General features: G+C 34.9%; 2 protein-coding genes across 2 annotated transcripts in view; one reads left to right on the top strand and one right to left on the bottom strand.

The window, feature by feature from the left end:
* Positions 1-23,052, top strand: part of LOC109595284 (transcription factor AP-4) — a 51,136-nt gene extending 28,084 nt beyond the window's left edge. The window contains exon 3 of the mRNA XM_020010605.2: positions 19,090-23,052. Coding sequence (XP_019866164.1) covers positions 19,090-19,962 — 873 coding nt within the window. The 3' untranslated portion in view covers positions 19,963-23,052. The remainder of the gene's footprint in view (positions 1-19,089) is intronic.
* A 633-nt stretch (positions 23,053-23,685) lies between these two features.
* Positions 23,686-24,308, bottom strand: LOC109595280 (39S ribosomal protein L14, mitochondrial). Its single transcript, XM_020010600.2, has 2 exons — positions 24,041-24,308; positions 23,686-23,985 (listed from the first exon to the last, which is right to left on the bottom strand). Exons 1-2 carry the CDS (start codon positions 24,237-24,239, stop codon positions 23,732-23,734), a joined length of 453 nt encoding a protein of 150 aa, XP_019866159.1. The 5' UTR covers positions 24,240-24,308; the 3' UTR covers positions 23,686-23,731.
* Between the last annotated feature and the right edge of the window lie 1,784 nt (positions 24,309-26,092).

Here is a 26,092-nt window from a genome sequence, read left to right as displayed (position 1 = left end):
TCCTATAACTGGTCTAGTTATTTTAATAGTAGCCTCGATATGTGTCAGGGACACAACGGCGTTTGGCGGCGCTCTCGATCCACGGTATCGATTAATGTCAATGCATCATCATACAATGTCGGGTCCGTTCCGATACGGCCCACTATAATAGCCATCACCGTTGTAATCATCAACCGTCGCCGAGGTGCACAAAACGACACTCCACACACACAGATACACTCGCCACTCGCCCCTTCGTCCATGGAATCGTCGACGTTGAAGGGGTGGAAACGAGCAGCGTCGCGATGCCGATCGATAGTCTAGCGTTTCTCGGGCAACAGCCGTCGTGTCGTTGCTGACGTCAGAACGGCGCAGCCCACACTACCCTACTAGGGGTTGAAATGGACGGCCAATTATCCGGTGCACCGTTACAATCTTGGTCGTGTCATTTTCAGGACGTTGTGCATCCGGCATCCTTTCTAATCGCATCGAGATTACTAGAATGCCGCAGATAATGCCCCAGACGACTGAAAGTATCCTCTACGGATTTATACGTCAGGACACAAGCAATCTCTTGAAGACCGCCTCGGAGACGACATGATATAAATGTGATTCTTACACAAATCGTTTCTCTTTTTTGTGTTTCCTGTGCAAATATTCTTTAAAGCGAGTCATTTTCATAACTGTGGACGATGAAGGTGAACGGCGGGTATATCGGGGTAAATGACACAGTGCGGAGTTCTGCGGTAGGTCGAGTAAACGGGAGGCGTAAGGTTCGGGTGCATAAATGAAACACATCAATAGACGGACGAACGGTGCATTGCGCCGTTCCGGCGACGCGCACTCGTACAACGAAATCGTATGCCCTCCGTGGAACGAAGAAAGACCGTCTCTCGCGCCTCCCGCACTGCTCCACCCGACCTGTCAGGTGTGTCCCGTAATATTTTACTCGCACCTATTTCGTCAAAGTCCGTTTTACTCCATAACCGCCTACAAACCGAAATGTAGTATTTCGAGAAAAACGTAGATGCGCGTTAATCACTAGTCATTTCAAGTTTTAATGAATGGCTGGAGGGGCGAGTGCATCGACGACGGGAGGGGGTGACGAGGGCCGATGCCTGTCTGTCACCCGGGGTTTTCTAGTACACTGGCTCTGGCACTTTTCTCTCGGCATGAATTGATTGGACATTTTAGGTCACTAATCTTTTGTTTCCTCATTTTTTCCTTTTTATTGACGCTTAATATTGAATGAATACTTCGTTCATTTTTAGATGGAAACGTCGCCGTGTTTTTTATTTGTGATTTAGTTTCAATTGATGTTTCTTTAATAAATACACAATGAATATTCTATGTTTGTTTGAAAATGATTTATATGTCGATGTTTGTTATTAATTTTTGGTAGAATTAAAAATAACGTTAATGAGATTATAGAAAATTAATATGTAACTTCATTTTGATATCCTTTAATTAATTCTAACATATTTCTAATAGAATTTAAAAAAATATATATACAGTCGATGCAACGGCATTCCCTGTTTGCAACAATTCTAAGACAAATTATCGACTCTATGATGTTTACATGATTATAACCGAAATTCTAAACTGAAGTACATTTTTCTAAGGGTTTTTTCAATTAAGTGAGAAAACTTATGTATGAAAGCTATTCTGGAATGGTTTAACCCTATCTTTTTTTCAAAATAAAAATAAAAATTCTTTAGTCAAACACAAATAACTGACATTTTGGAAATTAATGTTTTTGATAGGTGACTGTTAAAGCTAACAAACACGATCTTAAACATAATTTTTATGCCTGGTCTGGAAATAACTTGTAATACCTAAAATCCGACAATTTAAGACCGACCCTGTATATTGTTGATTATTCAAAACTCTTTGTCAGAAAGAATTGTTATAAACATCACCATTATTGTACATATTCCGCCCTTGGAGTTATATATAATTACAAGTTTACATTAAGAAGATCCATATGTAACGGAAGTGGTAACATTCACCCCAGGTTGTCGGCAACTCTTTACTTCCTAGTACTAATAGCTCCTAACAATGCGTTTTGTGTGACATGTCAGGTACTCCATGTGGTGGGTTATTTAAAACATTCACATGTACCGTTAAAGAGGATAAGTAAACATAACGGAAGCGTCAGGGAAGATATCAACGAGACTATTATAGAGTGTTAAAATTTACACCGCACACCTACGAATAAGATATACACTAGTCAGCTGATCTCGATTGTATTAAATCGTCCGCATTGTAAGTCGAAGAGTATCGCCAGTCGACGTGGAAGAGACAACTTCGCCTACGGCGACCATTATCTCCAGCCAGAACGATAATTCTCATATTTCGGATCCTACGTAAATTACGTTTTGGGTCTGTTTGCTTATTTATGTTCACTGAACATTGTTCGGAGATTGATGAATGAATTTTCTGGGCCGCTTGACGACGCCGCACTTTGTCCCCCGCATGTGCTAAGTTTACGTCATTATTCGCGATACCTTTTTATACACATAAATTATGTAAAACACCGTCCCCGATGTGTGTGTACTCATTCGATAAGTGGTTTAACGAACGCGGTTTTTGAATGGAAAAGGGAATTTGTCGATTAATGTTTGCGCACTTTAATTTAAGCGATAACTGTACGGCCGCGGCGGTACGAGGCCGCACAACAAAAGCAGTACTTGCGGCAACGCCGGCCGATTCGAGTCGGTCAGTTTTCGCACGAAAGTTACGTCATGCATTCCATCGATGTGTGCAGGATTTTCACGTCGTCGTGCCCCGCTCCCTTCCCCGCCGACATCTTTGGCGGTACCCCCGCCGGCCCCACGGGGGGTCTCGGCGCGTTCGCCGGCCACATTCCGCGACCGCCGGCTGAATGAACGGTCGCGTACTTTGAAAAGTGCGCGTTTTGGTCGCTGGGAATGGGGCCATTTAAATCCCTCGAGTTTCGGTGCGGAGATAATTGCCGGTCGGCGAACGAGAGGTCTTCCATTCATATGGGGGTATCGTTTGGAACATGTTTGGTGGGCATTTAAACATGATTAATTGACGCATCAAAAGAACACAATGAGTTTTTGTAACGGGGCGTTTCGTTCTTAAGATATTGCGACGAGTAATATTCAATTAGAAGCGGGCTTAATGGGTTGCCTGAAAAGTGCAGAACTGTTCTCACGACGGGACTTTCGCAAACATTCTCGCATATGTTGCAGTTCACGTCGTTCACGTGAGACCCACGTTGTCAAAATGCTTTTGCAGTACCATAAATGGTACACGATTATTTATTTTATTATGAGTTATACAAGAAAATGTATTAAAATCTAAGATAATTAAAGTATTTTGACTTCAGAAAAGTGTTACTACAGTTGAATTTTTGCCAACTCAAAGCAAATTAGTTGAAAATATAGACTAGAGTGAAAATTATGTGTAATTTTTACTTAATGATTCGAACTAAATATTTGGCACAACCTGCCTGTTTCAGATAAACTCTTTTTTTTCTTTCCGATCATATGTCTTATGCCCTAACGGCATTCCCTGTCGGTAACAATTCTAAGACCAATTTTCGATTGATTAGAATAATGTCGGAAACTCTTACAATTTACATGATTACAACGTGTTAAATTCTAAATTTAAGAGTTTTTCCAATTAAATGTTTTAATTGATGATTTTTTTTTCTACAATTTTTTTTTTATTTTTGTAATATTATATGTAATTAGAGACAAAAGTACCACATCACATAATATGTAGTGTCCCATTAAATAAAATTGTGCCCTTTGTATCACTTATTACAGAGGTGTCAAAATATGACAAACAAACGTGTAAAACTTGCTTAAAATATTATTCAAAATGTTACAAATTAATTAATCAACAGACAGCACAGTCGTCAGTTCATTGTCCACATCTAATTTGGTTATACGGGTACTAGATAAAGCAAATGCATTGACCCACTCCAAATGAGTTCATTCCCATTAAAAACTAAAAGTGTGTTAATCCCGTCGTTCACTCTAAACACCATTCTATCCAGGGCTACGACCGTTTAATCCCGGCCGACTGGAAAGACGGCGCCCGGTGCTGTTGCTGCTGCACGACAGAGAAGTCCATGTTTCCGGGGCGGCGGCGTTTTTCCAGTGTGCCGAGTAAGGGGATGGACGGGAGGCGAGGAGCGCTTTATGCAACCGTCCCGGGACGTTGGGTCGGGACAGGCGGGGGTTGCATCGGCGTTATGTGCAGACGGTGCATCCACTGACCGAGTGCACTTTGACCTTTTGCACGGCCTGGAAACGTAATGAGTACGCCGGTCCGGGGTGTGCCGTTGAACGGGCGGCGGTTGCGGATTTTCCTTTGTTTTAATTGTCGGTGGCGCAGTAATTTTATTTTTGTGTTGATTTAAAGAGAAAGGGAAATTTTACGGTGATTCTTGAATGTAACGTCTTTCTGTTTACTTATTACGGCGTGCCGGGGTTGGCGGAAATGCAGGTTTTTTTAAAAAATGTGGGTTAATGGCTTTTTGTTTGCGAATACCTCATTGTGTTGCGTGTTTTAACAAGTGTACTCATTTGCTATAAAAAGTATTCTCTTAGAAACCTTCTAAGACTTAAAAAATATTTATAAATCAAGATTCAAACATAAAATAACTAATAATCATAATTTATTTTTTTTTTAATTGTGGTGGATTATGATAAAAGCTGCATTTTCAGAATTTAATCTACATCATATATTGTCAGTAACTTAATTCTAGAAATAGTTTTTCTAAATAAACACTTGTTGGTTGCTGGCTTCTATATTATTCAGTTGTTGAAGGTGGTGCAAAATCAGCATAGCATGATTTTGCTCATGAGGTTTTTTTGTATCTACAGCCAAAGTATACTGTCACACCTGTGACTTATTGGGGTTGGGGAATAGCTCAGAAAAACACCAGTATCGAATTACATAATAGAATTTTATTCATATTACACATTGCTTGACTTACAGTAACAAATAAGGGATCATCTTTAGGGCTGTTTTCGGGGTTAAAAAAACACATTTTACATCTGGAATCCAATATGAGGGATAAATGTACCGCAGCCCTTAAAATTCACATCTGAGAACCTAATAAGCATCGATTATCAATTATTATTAGTTATCTGGGATCCAATTTCTATGAATTACCAGGTAACTGGTACTGGGTACTATTTTTAAACCGGATACCGATCCCAAATGCTAAATAAATATATTATTGTTGGTCCAAAATATCGAAAAGAATATTTTAATAAGCTATATTTTATATTTAAAACATTGGGTGTTATTTTTTATTTCCTATTAATAATAATTACATTTTTTTTTCTGATAATAACGTGTATTTCCACTGATATTATATTTATAATTTGATTCTATTATCTACTACCAGTTAATTACCCATTTTTGTAACAATCATAATATACTCTGATATGTTGATGTAAAATTGATAAATATTAAATTTTGATGTTTAAATGAAAATAATATTTACTTGATGTTATGTTTTGTTTAATATGCACCTAGAGTTGTAACCGGGAATAATTAATGTCATAAATTAATATTATCGAATATAAATATTTTAAACACGTGCATTTCTTCTGAATATTTTTATTAACTCTCATTTGAATACAGACAAGAAGAAACAGCAGTACTTTCGATGCTATTTTTAGATCGAATGGTTCTTAGAAATCGCGCTGATTCAACGGTACCTTTAAACCCAACAATCCAACAATAATAAGCGTTACGTTCGAAAGTTTCTATTTATAGTTGTGGTACATAACTATCTGTTGTATAGTTCAATGGATAAGTTTGCCCACGTATTAAATGTTGCGGATACTTTAGCTTCGAACGTCGAACGTGTCTTCTAGGATTTCATCTCGTTGCTAGGCATCGTCTATGTGAAACAGTATTCAATCTCCGGTCGCCGTGGCTGGTGGTTATTTTTTTTCTTTTCGAAAATCGCACTCTGTGGAATGCTGTTTGCAAGGTCACCGGATAAACTGCAACGCGGTTGGTCGGTCGCTCCTTCTTCGGGCTGCGCATACCAATACATCGGGGGCGTACCCGATGAACTCGCTAAGAATGTCAACCGAGAATCGTCGCGAGCCGACTGATTTACACCAAATGTCCACGATACAATGCCAGTGCAAATTATCAATACAACAGATGATAGGACTATCGGCCAAACTTGACCCACAAAACATGTAAACACGACGAATCGAACGGCGGCTTAATAATTGCAATTGTACAACCGGCTAATTACCGCAGAAACGCTGACATTTGTAATCGTAAAACATAGAAATTGCACAAGTGGCGTACGGGTCAATGTTTCCATTTAAATGTTTATTTATTGCTTCGCTCCCAAACAATGCATGACGATTTGTCTTTTAGCACATCGATTACTTTTCGCTCGCGATTGCCCAAGATAGGTGCACTGACCGACGAAGAATTCGAACAATCCGCCTTTTTTAATTGAACACGACATAAACAACGCACCTTTTTCACAGATGTTCGAGTACTTAAACGCTAAGCACATTAAAAATCAATAACTGTCGATGAACAAGTCCCTCCTTAAGCTTTTTCTTTCGAATAAAAGGCCGGCTTAGGTGGCTGCGCCATTTTTTCGTGATAATAAGGGCATTTTTTGAAATGGTTGGTGTGAAAACACGCGTGGGAACTTTCTACTTTTACTCTCACAAACGATAATCTCTTTACCTGACCTTACATGGAAGGGATCCATTGCGGCTTGAATGTCGAAGTTGTATGTGAATAAGACATGAAAACGATAAATCGATACAGTTTACCTGACCCATTCAACTTGCACCATATGGTGATAAAAACGTCTTTCACAATATGTTTGTGATTTGTGCATAAATTTAAAAGGTGCCCCAGATTTTTTGTATAGAGCAGGCTTGTTTTTGAAAAGGTTATCAATGGAGAATGCGGAATGGAAAAGGTACACTTGAGTTTTCTTCAGGAAATGCTGATTTGATAATTTTAATATTTATGTCTTTATAATTAAATAAATTAAAATTCTTATGTTCACTCAAAGTTAGTTTGGTAAACGCGAAATATAAATCAAATAGAACACTTTAAAATTAATTACAGATTACGATGTTTTTTTTTTAATTAGTCTGTTATTGTATATCCTTGAAAAAATAATTTTTATACAAACTACATTACGTTTAGTCACATAAGGACTTTCAAAAATGTGATTTGAAATAAAAAAATTCGTACACTTCAAATTCTATATAAAAAATAAAATTAGTTTAATTTTAAAAAAAAATCAAAAAAAATTGTACCAATATGTGTTTAAGAATATAAAAAAATATTTAATATTTTTGAAGTTTATGTAAATTTATTTGGTAAATATAAAAAAATAAAATTAACAAATTTAATTTAAAATATGACATATATACTAAAGAAAAACATAATTAATAAATAGGAATTTTAAATAGAAAAATTAAATTAACAGATTTAATTAAGAAAAAAAAACAATTGAAATAAAAAATTTTACTAATACGTATTTAAAATCATAATAAATAATTTAATATATTTGTAATCTACATAAAATTTATACATTTTTTTCTTCAATTGAAAGGAACGAAAAGATAAATAGAAAAATCAAAGTAACACATTTAATTAAAAAAAAATCCAATTGAAAAATACGTATTTAAATAAAATCTTAAAAAATAATTTAATATTTTTGAATTCTTCGTAAAATTCTATATATGTATATGTATATGTATATAATATTTTCAATTGAAAACAACGAAAAGATTTATTTAGGTAACACCAATACTTTAATTTCCATATAAAAAAATAAAATTAGCAGATTCAATTAGAAAAATAACATACATATTAAAATAAGTTTAATTTAAAAAATAAGAAATTTAAATTTTAACATCAAATTAACATTTTTAATTAAAAAAATTCAATTGAAATAAAAGTTAACATTAAAAAAATAATTTAATATTCTTGTAAATTTGTATTTTTTTTCCATTGAAAGTATTTATTTAAGTACTTGTCTAATTTATAATTTATAATGGTAAAAAATACGTTGCTGTATTAGCAGGATTTTTCGGTGGCGGCGGCGACAGTGGTGCCTTCTGGTGCGACGAGCCGGATCCAAAGGTCGCCACCACACCCCAGCTGATGGTGACGTCGTCTGGCGCCGGGGTGCCCGTTGCCGGTCGGTTCGAATGTGTGTGTGTGCGAGTGTGCGGGGGCTGCGAATGTGGCACCTCCGCCGCCGCCGCCGCCCCTCGCGCCTTCGGTGGCGGCGATCCGGGACCGGTGACGTCACGAGGTGAACGTTCGTTCAGCCCTCTCGCTGGGGCGCGTTCGCTGGCCGTCTCCGGTAGGTTTTCCCGGAAATTATCGATAGTCCGCAGTTTCCGGGACCGCTACTACTGTCGATATTGAATGGATAACTAACTGGCTAGCGACATTACGTCTCTCTCTCGCTTTGTTAACGATTATTTTCGAGTTCAATGGGACATTTTTGAAGTTTGCGTGGATGTTGCGAGGCGTTTTAGATTATTATCCGTACAAATTGATTATCGCTCTCGCACCCAGAAGAACCGTCTTGGTCTATTTACAAAGCGCTCTCTCCCCTGTTAACATTCCACCGATCGAGATGTCGACGAGGTTCTTGACCCAGGGCCCCATTTACATATGCAGCAAACGCTTTCGTACCAGAACACCCAACGCAACACCTCTCTCCTGATTTAAATGACCCACAGACCGGACAGATATCCTTCCCTAATATGGACTAGACCGCGTGTGTGTCCACTTTCGAAATCACTCCAATTTTATATTACGGCATTACGTGTACGAATTTTTTTTTTCGAAGTCCTCACCTGATGTTGCCCCATCAAATGTGATCAGGTCCCTCTGCGGCGGTTATTTATGGCCACCAGATGTGGCACGGACGGCGGGATAAGAACTGGGGAGAGATTCTCCACGCATCTCACGCAAAACTCATTTTTTATCGGACTGGAGATAAGATTTTGGAGAAATACGATGGCGTCGCCGAGGAAATCACAATTTGAAAGTCCGCAATCATTTGTGCCCTGCGCAGTTTCTGGGGAGGGGGGGGATGGATTTCATTATTGGGGAGAATGGATGGAAAGAAAATATATATTTTCTTGGGATTTAATTTAATTTAAGATAAAAAATACAGTATTTCAGTTTATTTAATAAGTAATACTGCAAAAATTTCTCCCACAATCCCAGTTTAGTTTAGGATAATTAAGTATTTATTTTTTGGAATTTTTTTAGCTAATTTTCTTCTTAAATCGACAATTTTTAAATTTCTTCAGCTTTTTCGTCTAGAAAAGTAATTTCTTAGCTTAATTTTTTAAGTATTTCTGATCAATATTTTTTCAATTTCAAATGAAGTTTGTGTTATTTTTATGTATTTCCATATTTTTCAGGATAAACATGATTTTTTCAACTTTTTACCATTTTTAAATACTACCTTGAATATTTTTGTCTCTCAGTTGAGACTTAGTAGCTGAATTTTTCAGTAAATTATCTTTTTTAAAAAAAAAAAATTAACAGAACTATCCGTTTCCATTTTGTTTTATCCAATTTTTAAGAGTCAAGTTTTAATTATATTTTCTTTTTAAAATCATATTTTGATCCTTGTGTCAATATTTAAGTATGACTCATTAATAATGAGCATACTATTTTTATTATACAATAACTTTAACATTTTGGGAACTTTTTAAAATGGTACATGTGCTATGTCGACATGTTATCACAGCTGGCCATTTGTGGGCCAGACGGAAACATCTTAATGTGGTTTTATTTAAGGATATCCGGGAGACTTCAGAAAGAAAGAAAGAAAGAAAATAATACCCACGAGTTGAATTTTATCGTTGAATTATTGTTAAAAATAAGTAGTCGGGTATTTATACTATACCACATATAGATATGCGCATTGTTAAGTTGGACGTAACGTTACAACAACAATTAATTGACGTCACAAAGTGTCACCTGCGACTATGTCATTGCCCCAATAATGAAATTTGCGCCGATTACATATTCAGCACTTTAAAACTTCAAGTTGAAACAGACACATGTCTGGAATTGTTTGACATTTTAAATTGGGAACAAAGTGATCGCCTGTTGTTCCCATCGGGACCGGGATGGAGCCGTCGGATAATTGAATTTGACTCGGCTGGAGTGACGTCGAAGTTCCTCACGACTTTATTGTTGCACGGCTAGCCACATAGACGAAAATTGATCTATAAATATATCGGGGGCATCCATCTCGCTAGCGGAAATTATCCCCGTCTCGTGCGTTGTGCGAATATTTATTCGCGTCGACGGTTTTGTATGAGCCGGTGTCGGCCACGTGATTCTGACCCGAATTTTTGTGCCGTGGCGTAACTCTCTCGGTTCTGTTGCTTGTGAACGTATGGATCAGCTGTTTTTCACTCCCAGCAAGGCCCCATTAAGGTGCTTGTTTGTCTTTTATCTATTTGTCTGGCGATGGATGATTCATTGAATACTTCTGCTTGGCGCTGATGTTTTACTGAAACATATCTTACCATAATTATTATGTTGAATTCTTTGTCAGCTGTTCTGTTTGATTACGCGAAGGCTAAACAAGTGTTTTTAATAGTTAATTACGTAAAAATAACTAAATAATTAAATTAGATAAGGGGAATTATACGAAAACTGTCAATAAATAACTATTTATGAATAACTAAAAATACATTAAATTAAATGTTAATTTTATAAAGACTTAAAATTCGAAATATATAATTTGTATGATACATCATATTTTATCACAAAAAATAAATGTTTTACTGATTCAAAAATTGGAATTTATTAAAAATATAGTTAAAATTGATGCTAGATCCTTATTACTATACTTATATTTAATGCAAATCCTCCAAAAACAACTTATAAATGATTCTAATCTAATAAATTAACAAGTGCTAATTATATAAAAACTATGAAATTTTGACAGTTGTTTAAGGTGTTACAAATATAAATTTCCAACAATCAATTTAATATTTTTTCTATTTAATTAATGCCATTCAAAATATACGTGTAATGAATAATATATTTCAAGTATTTTATCATACAAAAATAAATGTTTAACGCACTTGAATTTAATTGATTTATTTTTATTAAAAAGGGGTGGATTTTGATGCAGACTATTCATTTCAAACATTTAGGATTAATGGTGTCCACTTTGTCAACAAAGTAACTATTGCTTCCTCATTCTAGCAATCAAGGACATTGCTGTGGCAATCTTATAAAAGTAATAATAATAATAATAAACAAATGTTCTATTTGTATAAAAACTATGGAATTCGATACTTTTTCAATTTAATTTCTGTGTGTATACAAGTTGTGAATAATAAATACATTTCATGCATTTTACTATACAACAATAAATGTTTTACTCATGTATAAAATTGATAATTGTTATAAAGTAGTGAAAATTGATGTATTCTATGTACTCTTAGTTCACACATTTTGGACTAATGGCGTTTATGTAGTTAATTAAATAACAATTCCTTCCATACTCCCATCAAGGGCACTGCTACAGGAATATCTAAAACAAATCAATGTTGTATACACAATCTGAGTTAACATTTTAAAATATTCCGTTCCATTTAATAACTCATACCCGTTCTATTAATAGTACCAAGCAAGTCGGCATGAAAAAAATCGAGGATGTTAGGAACGATACGTATTCGCATGTAGACCTCCGTTTGTATTATTGCGAGTCACCGGCTACGTTGGATGTGTGGCGTGCTACGCTTTAAATTATATATGTATAGTGGTTATAATGCGAGCCGAGAGTATATGTCCTTGATACAGTAGATGCTATTGACCTATTCATGGAGTTTAAAGAACAAGGTAATAAAAATTCCAAGGCAGCCATCTGCGTCCGACCAAATTCACCCGTCCTATTCGACGGGACCGGTGTTTTGCGATCGAAACCGAGAACCCACTTCCTTGCCAAAAATTATCGGGACGTCGATAATTGGATAGTGCTCCTTCCTATGGCTTCGCCAACGTTCGCAGCTGGCCAACTCATTTATTATCCGGCAATTAAATATGTATCGTTTTATTTTGGTTTGTTTCCTTTTTGTACGGTTGCTGTTGTAATTTAATCGAGTGTATTTGTTTCGTCATAATTTATTAATAGAGTAATAGCTATTGATTATTATTTACTTACAATGTTATTGGGTTACCCAACAATTTGCATCGGTTCAAGAGTTCATGGTGGAGATGCTGAAGAAGCATTTTCGGAAGAACGTTGCTTCTTTAAGCTTACTCATCTGCGGGTTACTAATGTATTATAATCATTCGTTTCTCAGTAATCCCCACAATGGCTTTTAATAGAAAACAAGCGGCCAGAAAAGGTTAAAAACGCTCCGTGGATCTGGTTCTGAGAAGTCTAGTTTGCATTTTTTTATGTGCAAGGTGTTGGCGACCTTTTGGTCGTGGCGCAGTTTTAATCGGTCGTATTTCACGTTGACCATATGGCGGCGAATGCCCACACGATCAATCGAACACTGCAGCAGCCTCGTGCTAAAGCCTCACGCGGATATTTCGGAACACCTTTCAGCTCCAAATACAAAGCGTAAAACGAAACCGATACTTTTGGAGCGTCCATTTAAGGACTACGTTCCTTTGGCGCCGTCTTTCACGTGGGAATGACGTCGGAGGAACTGCGCCATTTTCGGATGAAGGTGGTCTCTTTGCGGTTTCGAGTGCCACGTTGGCGTTGGCGCTGCGACCCACTCATTCTCGCTGGGAACACGCAGGCCTATGTTGGCGCGTCTGTGGTGCGGCACATGCATTCGAAAGTGCCTTTTAAACTCCTTCGTGGCGAGACCGGATGCACCGGGGTCCTTCACCTGTCCACGTCGGTTCTCCGTGTCTATGGTTGTTGCACGTTGTGCAGTCGACGATTTCGACTCGAAGCAGCTGCCAATCTTACCACTGCGTGCCTGTTTGATTTTAAATTTGCTGTTTTACTCTTCATAAATATTTTCTTGACTCTGGACATGTGATGATGATGTGTTTGTGTTCCATCAGATTTCACACAACACCTGTATAGCCCTTGGGTTTTGTAGCAGTCCCCGTAAGATGGGAAATTGCGAAACAGTCGGCGATGGAATGCTTGGAATTTCCTACTCTCGCACGGTCAACGGAGTACACTGTTCCATTCAAGCGTGCTCGTACAGAAATACATGCACATATGAATGTGTACACTTTATTTCTCACAGGAAACGTCCATTCATTGTGCTGGACAATGCCTTCCTTTTAAAGGGCTGATAAGGAACTGATTTAGTGTTGTTTGTTTAACGTCAAACCCTTCAACCGTTGTTGTATCTGCGGTTCATCGAACCAGACCCCCGATTTAACTAACAGTGTCAGGAGACCGTCAGCTGATTGTCAGTTGACGTACAGCGACTCACTTTCAATTCGTGGTGGCACGATCCCGTCGGACAATTGCATTAATTCAATCAGCCAGACTCCACTCGATTAATGTCCTTCCCAAAGGAAGTCGTCCCATTCTTTTCCACGTTGAATTTCTAAGAAACGACGGTTCTATGCAAATGACATCATTCTCTTTTGTTCTCGCCAAGAAATATGTTTATTAATCCGACAACGGCGGGTTTTGCACGTAGACTTTCCGATGGGAATCCATCCGCGGTAAATTGTTTTTGTTTGGGATGTTTCCTTTCTCTTTCCGACGGCTTTAAAAACCATCCCGGTACCGTTACATACAGACGCGTGCTATTCAATTCTAAATTTAGCATTGTACTCGCACACAAACACGTTTCCTCGCTGTATGTTTTTCATCTCTATTATTGTCCATATTGATAATCAATCGTTGGGCTGGAAAACATGAAAATATCTATATAAAGTCATGCTAAACAATCAACAAAGCGAAAACACATGGAATTACCAATTACTACATATAAGTATTTTTAAATGTAGACATTATTACAGCAACTTTTTAAAATGTTAAATATTTTAGCCATAACTCTTTTATATAATGTAAACTCTTGTTTTATACAATATTATAAAAGCTACTATATTCTTATTTTAAAAATTGTTACATGAATTTTTGTAAATTGAGCTGGACATAAATAATAGCAACTTAAAATTTGAAAGTGATTTTTCAATTATTCAATCTGTGTTATTTTACTTGATATTAACACTTTGTATATCTTTTTTGTTTTATAATATTGGTCCTTCAAGCTTCCTGAATATGTGATGAGTTCACTTAAATTTGTAAAATTATGTTGAATTTGTTTATAAATGTGATCCCTCCTGTTTTCTATAGGATTCTTGTCTGGAGTCCTAAGCTCTGGACCATCTCTTCTGGTTTCTCTCGGTCTTGGTAACGCTGAATTATAATTTTTCTTGCAGTTTCACTTCGACCAATAATAAATAATTGTAATAAGCAAAAAACTGCTAATAAATAATCTCTTTAAATTCACAGAGAACAATGAAAAACCAAAGTAAAAAATTGCTATAATTTTGCCCATTGAAAAATTTGTTTAAAGAATGACCACTACTGTATATTCTTCCTGGACTTTAATTATTATTAAAAAAACATTTCAATCCTTTGCTATTAATGACGTCATATTCTCATGTGTCACAGATGGTATTTAAAAATTTCACTGTTGTTCCTGCTAGAAGTGTTCTCCTATTTTTCGCAGTCGTACGAAACGATTGCAATTCGATGTTGGTACGAGTCCTGCTGCACAATATAATTTCCGTGCTTTCGGCTTGGTAAGCGGCCGGTGCGGTCGCGGCCGATGGCTGTTGGTCGCGTTCCATTCCTAGTACGAAATTCCGCCGTGGCCACCAGTTCGGCAGCACCGTACCGCCCGGCCGGCGTTGCAACGCCGGCAAATTCTATTTTTAGAACGGTGTGTCTTACCTTACCGGTTTTTTCGACGTGCATATCACTCGGCTGCCGCTCTATCGCAGCGTTTTGCACACACACACACACACACACACACACATGTACGGGTCGCGCGAATTCTTCACGGTGCGCAGTGCGCATTGCGCATAGAGTACTCATCAAGTTGGCTGGCCTTCAGGAGGCAAGCAATTTTTTTGAATAATACTCCTGGGAGTGGTGTATTTGGGGATGCAGTCGATGTTATTAATTCGTTTCGTTGTTGGTCTTTTCAATTGTTGGCTGATTGAATTTGTGGCGGTTTCGGTCGGGGGAAAACCGACGCGGAAAGTTTTCTTGGAAGCCTGCGGCAAGATTGGTGTGTGTGTGGTGTGCGGCCAGACCGTTTTTAAATATAAACGATTTAAATCCAAGCTGACCTTGGCCGTCAGCTGTAAACACGAACAGTAAATAGGATAACAGCACTACGTGATTTTATCAGTGCGCCTCACAATGGTTATTAATAAATTAATGGGCGGGCAAATGGTTCCGAATTTTTTTTAAAAGACTCGTTATTTTTAATGAGCTCAATGATTTTGTGGTAATTGATACATTTCCGGAAGTTCAAGTCGTAGAATAAATTTTAGAACGGTAGCAGGAAGATTTTATCCGGCATTTTGTTTGGTCTTTTGGTTTTTGTTTCATGATTATAAATATCTCAGATAATATAAACAGTATAATCACGATAATTTAAAAAAAAAATATATTAGAAATTATCATGATAATTTAAGTTAATTATTTGTAATAATTGTCATTTAATGATTATCAAGGCATAAATAACACGATAATTATTAATGTTAATTATCAATAGTCATCACATTTATATTTGTTCAGGTTTAACCTTTATATCAATAGTAATCATCAGCAAACTAAGATTGACTGAATTCCAAAAAGTAATCTATTATCTAGTTTCTCTTTCTAAAAATTTAAGGAATAACAATACGATGAACATATATATTTAAAAAAATAAAATAATATTAACATTAAGGAATTTTGAGAGAATACAAAAAGTCTTATCTATCTTGATGTAATTATCAAGAAATAATTATCACTGACAAATATCAGCGTTATTTAATCATTATCAGGGCATAAATATCACGATAATTATTAATGTTAATTACCAATAGTAATGATCAGCAAATTAAACCTGACTGAATTCCAAAAATGTAATCTATTATCTGGTTTTTCTATTTTTCTAAAAATTTAACGAAAACAATATGTTGTATTTAAATAAAATAATATAAATTCATTATTAATGGACATCATCTAGAGGAATTTTGTGCGTATACAAAAAGTTTTATCTATCTTGTTATAATTATCAAGTGATATTACCATTTGATTATTATCAGTATATAAGTAACACAGCGAAAGCGGCTGGTAATTGTCATTTAATCATTATCAAGGTACAAATATCACCATAATTATTAATGTTAATTATCAATAGTATTGATCAGAAAACTAAGAGTGACTGAATTCCAAAAAGTAATCTATTATCTAACCTCTCTATTTTTCTAAATATTTAACGAAATCAGTGTAATGATAATATATAATTAAGAAAATAAAATAATATTAATAATCTTAATGAACATTTGAATGAATTCTGTGAGAATACAAAAAGTCTTACCTATCTTGATATAATTATAAAATGATAACAACCAGTTGATTATATTATTATAATTATTAAGTTATTAGTGATCACTGATTATCAGCGAAAGCTCTGATAATATTATGATAGTATTATTAATGTTAATTATCAATAGTAATTATCTACTGATAATTACAATATCAAGGTATAAATATTCCCATAATTATCAGCGAAGTTTGTTTAAAAAAATAGTGACTAAACTCCAATTTTTGGGTTTTTGATTAATTTCAGTAGATCCAATTTTTTAAGTAGCCAGCAAAGTGCAGGTGACCATAATCTAAAAAAAATTTCCTGGACTGCTTTTGTGTTTGAAATTCTGGCTAAAAGGGACCTGCACGCCATGCGTCACATAACACCAGGTGCAAGTGCATTCCCCCCCTGAACGTTTCCCAAAACTTTACAACAGGACAATGCGGCCAATCGAAAACAGCTGGTCCGACGGGCTTTTGTACATAACAATGGAGATTCCTAGAAATTGATTTTCGCTACAGAACTTACGGGAACGAGAACAAATCCGATGTGAGTCACTGACCATTCTCAAGACCTCCAGAAGGCGGCAGGTACCGAAATGAATTGGTCCGATAAGCATCGGAGTTTTCGCGTGAAAGGGAAAAATGTTCCAGATGTCGGCGCAGGTAGAAAATAAGAAAAGGAGCCGGGTGCAACCCAATCGATTTGTAGCACGCGGTCGTGCAACAAACATGTTTTGCCGTCGAAAAGTCCAATATTTGCGCTGGTCGTGCGTAATATCGTTTTGTATAAATAAACACAAGCGCAATGTTTGCGAGGCGGATTGAAGCCGCATTAGAAAGGGGCCTTTTGTGTTCTGGCGAAGTGAAATTGGCCGGATTTGTCGTTTGCGAACGGCGTACTGCGTCGCAGTTAACTGCGGTTATGTAACCGGCACGAAACTAGATAAACTGGCGGTGTACGTTATGCAACGCGGAGTTGTTTTGCGGGCCGAACAAAGCCAAACGGACGGCGGCCGGACGAGAGCAGACGCACGGCAGCGGTCGGCGTTTCGTTCTGTTGCGGTCTTTATGTTGTAACTTCACCTTGAAAGTGTCAAAGACACAGAGTCCGGCGGAGGTACAGTCCGACACGCTACGCGCTTGGACGGCTTCTAGTCGGACCCGGGGTATGTGATTAAATGCCCCGCGAAACGAAGACGTAGTAAATCACAATTGTGTGTGCAATTTTGCGTTTCTGTACTACAACAGTGAATTTTAAAATTTGTCTGTTCTGCGGTCCAGTAAATGTGATTCTGAGCAAATCGAATTGAATTTTCACATTTTTAGTATCAAACCAAGGTTTCTCTTTGAGGTCTCTGTGTCTGATATATTCCCCTATACTCTTTCCAAGTGTTTGATTAAATTAAAACCAATTTGGGTGCAAATTAGACGAAAACTGCATCTAAATTGTTTCCTCTTTGATGTTTCACCTGTGATGCAAGAGCTAAAATTATATTAATTAACAAAGTTTGACAATATACGCTCAATTATGATCTCTGTGTTTCCCATATAGGCACTTAAGAGGTAGTTCCTACCATCCCTTTTTGTTTGTCTCGGTCTTGATATTGCTGAAATATAATTTTTCTCTTCCAGTTACTATAATTATGATCACTACTCTGTATATTCCTTATTTATCTATTTATTTGAATGTTATTAGCATCATTTTTCTACTAATCAAATTCTTTCTTTTACCAAATTACAATGGTGAAAAGAAATCGAATATTTATTTACTTGTTAGAAATGTTACTTAATGTTTTCCCTAATCTGTTGTAAATCTGAACAAATCCAATGTGTCTCAAGATAATTCAATCAATCAATTAGTTCTCGAAAAAACTATGGAATATTTTATTAATATTCATGAAAAATTAAACAATAACTCAAATATTTCAATATTTTGTGCCAAAACCTTTGGTCTCTATCACTAGGCATAGAATCCACCCTTCTCTGCAATGTTTCAATAGGAATTTGTTGCCACTGATGCAATATGGTTTGAAGAATATCTTGTTTGCTTTTGATGTTGTTTGTTCGGATACAATGGTCTAATATTTTCCAAAGGTGCTCAAAAGCACAGTTAAGTGTTTCATTAGAAAAGCCTAATAATTTTAGACGTGTATTTGAGATCGTTGTCTTGGTGTAATATACAACGAAGTTGTATCTCTTCCTCGACAAACGTATTGGTAACGATCTATTTTATCCTCCACTTAAATCAATGGTCCAACTTTTGATCGAGAAAAGCATCTCCAAATCATAATATTTCCGCCAACATGTTTAACCCTAGAAACAAAAAACAATTAGCAGTAATCACAAACTACCGAATTTGTTTAACTCAATTAGGAGAGATATGAAAAATTCCAGGGGATAAATTTTTATTTATTGAAAAATATTAATTTATTAAAAAATATTCCATAGTATTTTCCGTCATTGTATCTCTTCAATGAACATAATATGATTATATTGGAATGGTGCAGTCTAATAATTATTTGTTTATCTTGTTTCAGGCTGCCATCCTTCAACAAACTGCTGAATACATCTACTCGTTGGAGCAGGAGAAGACCAGACTGCTGTCGCAGAATTGTCAGCTCAAGCGTCTGGTCAACCAACACGAAGGTGGCGAGTTACCGCCCAAGAAGCGCAAGACTGAGATGATTTTGCCCAACATCACAACGGACTCTTCGGACGAGGGCCTCGGTTCCATGTCGCCCGAGCCAGTTGGCATGATTACAGTCACAGTTAACAACACCGCCAACGATTCTCCGGCCGAATTGAAGAGACAACTCGAAAGAGAGAGGAGCCGACGGGCCGTACTGGAGGACCAGGTCCGGCAGTTGGAGCAGCAATTGTATCAGCAACAACAGGTGCAGACGGCGATCTATCAGATCGACGAAGCGGACGACCTAAACTTGCAATTGGTGGCGGCTGACAGCGTGCCCCCGGTCGGTCATACCCAGACGGTGGTGTGCTCGCCGCCCCATTCACGCAGTCCCAGTCCCGAGCCGAAGCTCGTCATCCCCGATCGCCTGCCCTCCGTTCTAGAAGCGGCCATCAAGGCCGAACCGAAAGTGGAAGTGGAACGCTTGCCTTCGCCCAACACCAGCCACGACGATTCCAGTCCAAGCCGGCTCTACGTGTCGAACACGTCCCGACAAAACTTGGAGACCATCGTCGAAGCCATACGACACCTGGAGGGCGACCACATGTTCGGCGACGAGCCCCAACAGCCGCAGGAGGTGCCGCTCGCGCTAACCACGCGGGTGCCCGATCTGACGATCAAGCAGGAGATGCAGGGCTTCCTCGAATTCAACAGCGCGACGACGGTGCAGCAGCACCAGCAGTCCCGGCCGGGAGTCATCGTCGTCAAGCAGGCCTCGTGATCTAGGATCATCCACTTTGCCAGCCGACCGCCTCACGGCGGCGACGGATCGGCAAAAAAGGAATAAGAAGCGAGGGCGGCGCCCCGACCCGCCCTCAAGGCGCCACTGGCGTCCAGCGTCGGTGGAGATGCGGCGCCGACAGGTCGGCCTGTTGATTAACGTGAACACTGCGTTCTTCTCGTTTGTCGATTTCGGTTCGGATTTATTTTTGCCAAAGATACTCGTTGCGGAGGTCGGTGCCATATTTTGTTCAAAAGTTCAAATTATTTATTTAAATATCACTTTCGTGGTATAAATATATTTTACTCGTTATTTTCTCGAATAGATGTTTTGGTGGTTCAGGATAAATTTAGTTTTTTGAAACTGCTGGTCAGAATTCATAGATGCATACATACAAACCAAACACATCTAATTTATGGCATTTAATTTCTATTTTCAATTCAAGTTCAAGTTACAACACAAAAATCGTTGCTTTTCCGAAAGAAAAGCATTTTATTGGAACCAACTAAAATTTCATTTTTTTGTATTTTTGTGCTCTAACTTCGCTTACATTAATTTAAGCACCGACGTTTAAGTTGTTTGCTCCGCGTAAAAATCAACAGGTGGCCTGTACGTGCGGGTGTTTCTCCCAAGATTTTTTTAAACATGACGGTTTTTTTATTATTTTTTTATTTGTTACTTAAAACACTTGAAAGTTTCTTTTTATTTGAAACGCCAAAAATATATATTTATCAATTATTAACTAGAGATATAGTGAAACATTTTGTTCCTTTTTTGTACATATATATATTTAATGTAAGATTTGTTCCCGAATAGGGTGCATAATGTAGCGTTTACTATTATTACTGTAGTGGGAAGTGACGTTCAGTTTTATTTTTTTTTATTTTCATTTTATTTCTTGTTTTTATTATATAAAGTTATGTTACACGGTTTTTTTGTAAATAGAAAAGCCGCACATAAATATTCTGTATACGCCTGATGAAGTTTGTCGATAATGTTAATTGGTTTATTGTATATTGTATATTTTTGTTTTTATGTTATATCCGGTGACACAAAAGTGTGAAGGATGCCTTCAGATTTGATTAACAAAAAAGTAACCAAAAGTTGATACTCAAGTTGAAAACAAATTAAAACATGCATTTTTTTAAATTGTTGTTTAAATTTTGGGTGTCGCAAAAAATGCAATAGAACATTTGGATGAAATAATTTTTGCGTGTAATCGGCGTCGGAACTGGCGCCAGTACTGAAAACTGCGATAAAAATGAGTAATAAATTCTTTAGGCTAAGAATGGTTGTCGATTGGCCGACGCAGCAGTGATCGCTCAATGATATTGTTGATAGGTAGTGTTTTTTATACGGAAGGATCGGTAGGAAATTGTTAGTTATTTAGGACTGGAAATTGAATGGACGGCGATCAGTGCCAGTCGGCGTTTTAACGTTTTGCATTTGTATGTACTTACATCATCCAATGACATATTTTTTTATATACGCAAATAGATTGATTTCTGAGCACTCAGTCTCGTTGATGTTTTTATGTTTCGGGAGCAAAGGGGAAGTACTTGATTAATCCAAGTACCCAAAAAATGGTGATCGGATTCCTGGACACGTTCATCGCTTCGATTTTTTACTGGCGATGCATGTTTCTGGCAGTCCTCGCTATATTTAGATTCGTTAGTCCCTGAATTTACAATATGAAATAGCTTAATAATAGTGTAGATTCCTCTGTCACGAAACAGTCTTTGAACTCCGATTGGTAAAATGCAATGTTTTTTTTGCGTTTTTACAATTGGCGTTTGGAATGCGTCAGTCAGAACTGCTTATTTGTACCATTTGTCTGACACATTCCCGTTTATTATTCTTGAAATTTTAGATAGATTGAAGTTAGAATTATTATCAATATGTTTTTTATAAATGTAAATTGAACAAACTATTTGGCGTTTGTTGATCAAGGCCGATAACACTTTTAAATAAATATATTCTCAATAATTAATGTTTTATTCACATAGTACTTGAATTATCCAGGGACTTAATGTTGTTAGTGGTTAGATTCTTAAGTTTTTAACCGATTCGTTGTATTTTAAAAGTGTTATAAACTTAAAATACAAAGAGTCTATGATAAAAGCCATATCACTTAACAACTGACATGAAAGTTTTAAAATTGTATTAGCATTATTCATAAAACATTCCTGAAATTGGGATGTGCATCAAGTTAAATAATTCATTCCATAAAGTAACTAATAGAATTTTAAGTGAGTTTTTAAATGATATGGAAAATTTGCTACAGTTTTGATTGAGAACAAGAAGGTCATGAAGACATGTATATTTATAAGAATGTGTGTGATGTTTTTTGAGCAGAATGAATATATTGTTTATGCTTTTTAAATAAATGCACTGCTTAATATCTTATCAAAATATCATCACTGTAATAATTTGAAAGTAAGACTGGGTGTAGACTAGTAATAAACTAAAAATAGTATAGACATATTACATAAGGTTACTATTATAATTATTGGATGTATGTAATGTATATTGAAACTTAGTAAATGAAAAATTTTCTTTTATTATTGGTTCCCATTTATTACTGTGATTGTATTTATATAAATTTAAACTATAACTATTGTAATGCTATTTTAGACTATGCAGTACTTGTAAAAAAACACTGATCATTATTACAAAATTGTGAAACATTGTAAATGTTTTCCTTTTTAATGTTTACAGTGCTTCTGTTTTCTTTAAATATATATATGTTTATATTGTTGCTTTCCCAATAAGCACACTTAATATATTGTAATTTTTCATAGTAGCTCTGGCTCAAGTATTATTTGCAAACACGCCTAAACCATCTACTGTGGAAAATTACATGAAATAATAAACATTCTACTGTTTCCTGACATAATTTAGATTATTACGTTTTTATACCAGAATGGAGTAGTTTTACCGATAAATGTTTTTGTATTTATATCGGGAAACTGTAGTTGTTAGTAAATTTGGTCTGGAAATCACTGCACATAAACCTCATGTGCTCTCGAGTATACTTCTATTGTGTTGCTTGTATCAATCTAAAATCTTTCAATAAACTATTACAATGTATATTAGTATTTTTTTATCAATACCCCAATTTTTTTCGTAACATATACAGCGTGTAAATTTGATATTAAATTAAAATGAATCATATTAATTCCAGTAATTTAATTTGATTTTAATATAACATTATACTGATTTATTTTTTATTTGGCGTTATGGACAATCCGGTTAGATAAATATGTAAAAATTACCCAAAAACATAATGGATAATTTCTAAGCAAATTTAAAGCAAATTCTAGTTTATTTTTGTTTATTCAAATGTGATAATATCATATGCAGAGTGAACATTTAAATAATTCTAATATGGACAGATTTTAATTTAAAAAAAAATAATCAAAATTAAATAAATATATAAGGAATAAATATTTATGTTTGTAACAATTTGAAAACAAATTATTTGAGGAATATCTGAACAAATTAAGACTGAAAATGAGATTAATTTTGTTAATTTAATTGTAATTGTAACACCCTGTTATGTTGTTACATAATCAAAAAAGAAACTAAAAAATTACTCAGTTATATTTTATGTCAAATTAAATCAAAGTATTGATGATTTGCCGTAAAAAGTGTCTAATAAAAATATTCTTTAAATATTACTTATAACAAATTGAATAAGGCAAGTTTAAAAAAAATCCAATAAAACTCTTAAACTTATATTATTATAACAACTATATACACATCCTTTTTACACAAATCGCGAAGCAATTCCTAATAATTTTGTGTAATCAGCACCTTTGGCCTGAGTTTTTTCTTTTAAAATTGTTCTTAAGATTGTAGGAATTGGTACATGAATTCTTGTTCCCAATGGTGTACCATTATCATCTATGAGTACTATATTGTTGCTATCAAATTTTGGCACTTTGGTCTTTTGATTTTGCTTAAGTCCCACTAGGATTCCCTTCTTTTTTTCACCTCTAATTGCTACTAAAACTTTGTCACCTAAAATCACAGTAATGTGTAACATAATAACAATAAAATTTGTTTAGTAACAAACCTATTTTACCGATACCAGTTTTGTTATAAACGTGTATACATTTTGGTGGTTTACCCTCAGCCATGGCCTGTTTGCCAATATCACTGTTGTCGACAACCCTTAACCTGGACATTTTTTGTATTTCATTGCAAGCACTAGTGGTGTGTAAATTGCATTTAGCCAGTCCAATAGTTTTTTGCAAATTTAAAAGTTTGTTCATATTTATAATTTTTTTGATGTAAATGCAATGTTAAAATGGTGTGAAATTTGAGGTTATAGTACAAATTTAGTTGATAGAATTCTTTAATACACATTTTAAGTACATTACAATTTGGTAATCTATATCTCTAATAGATGTCCCCACTATTTTCAAAAGTTCTACTTAAAATCTAGAAATAAGTAATGTCACTTTACATTAATACAAACAATTTCTAATAAAAAAATGGTACCATAATTCACCATTAGTTTATGATATTTTAATTTAAAAATTGAATGTATTGAATGTATAAAATTATTGTCAAAAAACAATGTAAAACTGAACTGAACGTTACAGGATCGATTTAGTTACAATAGTTTTTCAAATTTCTTTTGTGTAATTTTTTTTGTAATTAGGACAATTAATTGGTTCATTAAAATTATAGGTAAAAGTACTTTTATTATAGATAATATTATAAATAAACGTATTTTATATTTATTTAAATCCAACATATTATTAAGTAGTGCCCTCTATCGTAAGCGTGGCACAAACTGAAATATATTATCGTGGAGAAATAAAATTGTTATGCTGCGCCATCTACTAGTCACTACTAAGACAAAATCTTAGCTTAAAGATTCACCACCAGATAACGCATCATGTGATCAGCAGTTCTAAATGTGTTTTTTATTCATAGGCGTGCGTATATATATTTTTAAATATTTGAGAGACGTATAAAAATAGCTTGTTAATTTCTGGTAAAATATATAATAATAATATTTCCGATTCTTCTTGTTAAATACAAACCAACAACTAAATACAATATTATTTAATATTTTAATCATATAAACATAAATTTATTCGGTATATTAATTATTATATTAGCTATTAAAATAATTTCATATTTAATTTCTATTAATTTACTTAAACTTATTTATTCATACACATTTTATTTATCAGTTATTTTCTACAGTATATAATTATACAAAACTATGTATAATGAATTATTTTCTTAAAACTATTTTTTACATATTTTTAAATAACTATATGTATTATATAACCCTTATTATTATTATACACTTGAGTTTTTACAATAAGTTTCTGATTTAAATATTTATGATATGATTTAGAATCTTAAATTTACATTACAATTCATTTTTACATTAATACTATTTATGAATTTTGTGAAAATCAAAAAATTTGTTTAAATAATTGTACATTTTTAAACAATATTTATGATCATCCGTAAACATATAAAGAAAAATAAAATAATTATAAACAACAATTATACAATACATGTTACAAAATATAAGCAATATCGGCGGCCATACTTTACTAAAATAGTAAATGTTACAGGTTTAAATGTTTTATTTTTAATGATGTTGTAATTGTTTAATTCTGACTATTATTAGTCAAAACATAACATCACATCTTTGTCAATCACATCTATCCGACGGATAAATCCGCACGAAAAAAATCAAATGCTGAAAATTACAGTAGACGAACAAAAAAAAACCTATTTATTTAATATATTGTATTTTGAACTTTGTGTATTAAATAAAAATAAAAATGAAAAGACAAATATTAATTTGTTATCTCAAATTTGATACAAATGTATAATAAATCTAAGTTATGTATTAAAGCATATGTATTGATTGAAATATTTAAATAAATTAACAGTGACAATAATTCTTTTTGATATTTTTTTTAATTTTATTGTAATAAATTATAAGGAGAATTTTATCGATATGTGGAACTGGACAAAATTAATTAAATTGTACTTTTTTATTGAAATAAGTGATATTAAAGTTAAAAATTGAAGCTAAAAATTCAGTTTTTTATAATTTATTAAAAAAAAAACAGAAAACTCTGGGATATGA

The sequence above is a fragment of the Aethina tumida genome, chromosome 7, assembly GCF_024364675.1.
Source record: "Aethina tumida isolate Nest 87 chromosome 7, icAetTumi1.1, whole genome shotgun sequence".
NCBI lineage: Eukaryota > Metazoa > Arthropoda > Insecta > Coleoptera > Nitidulidae > Aethina > Aethina tumida.
Note: the sequence above shows the minus strand (reverse complement) of the source record. Positions and strands in the feature narration are given on the sequence as shown.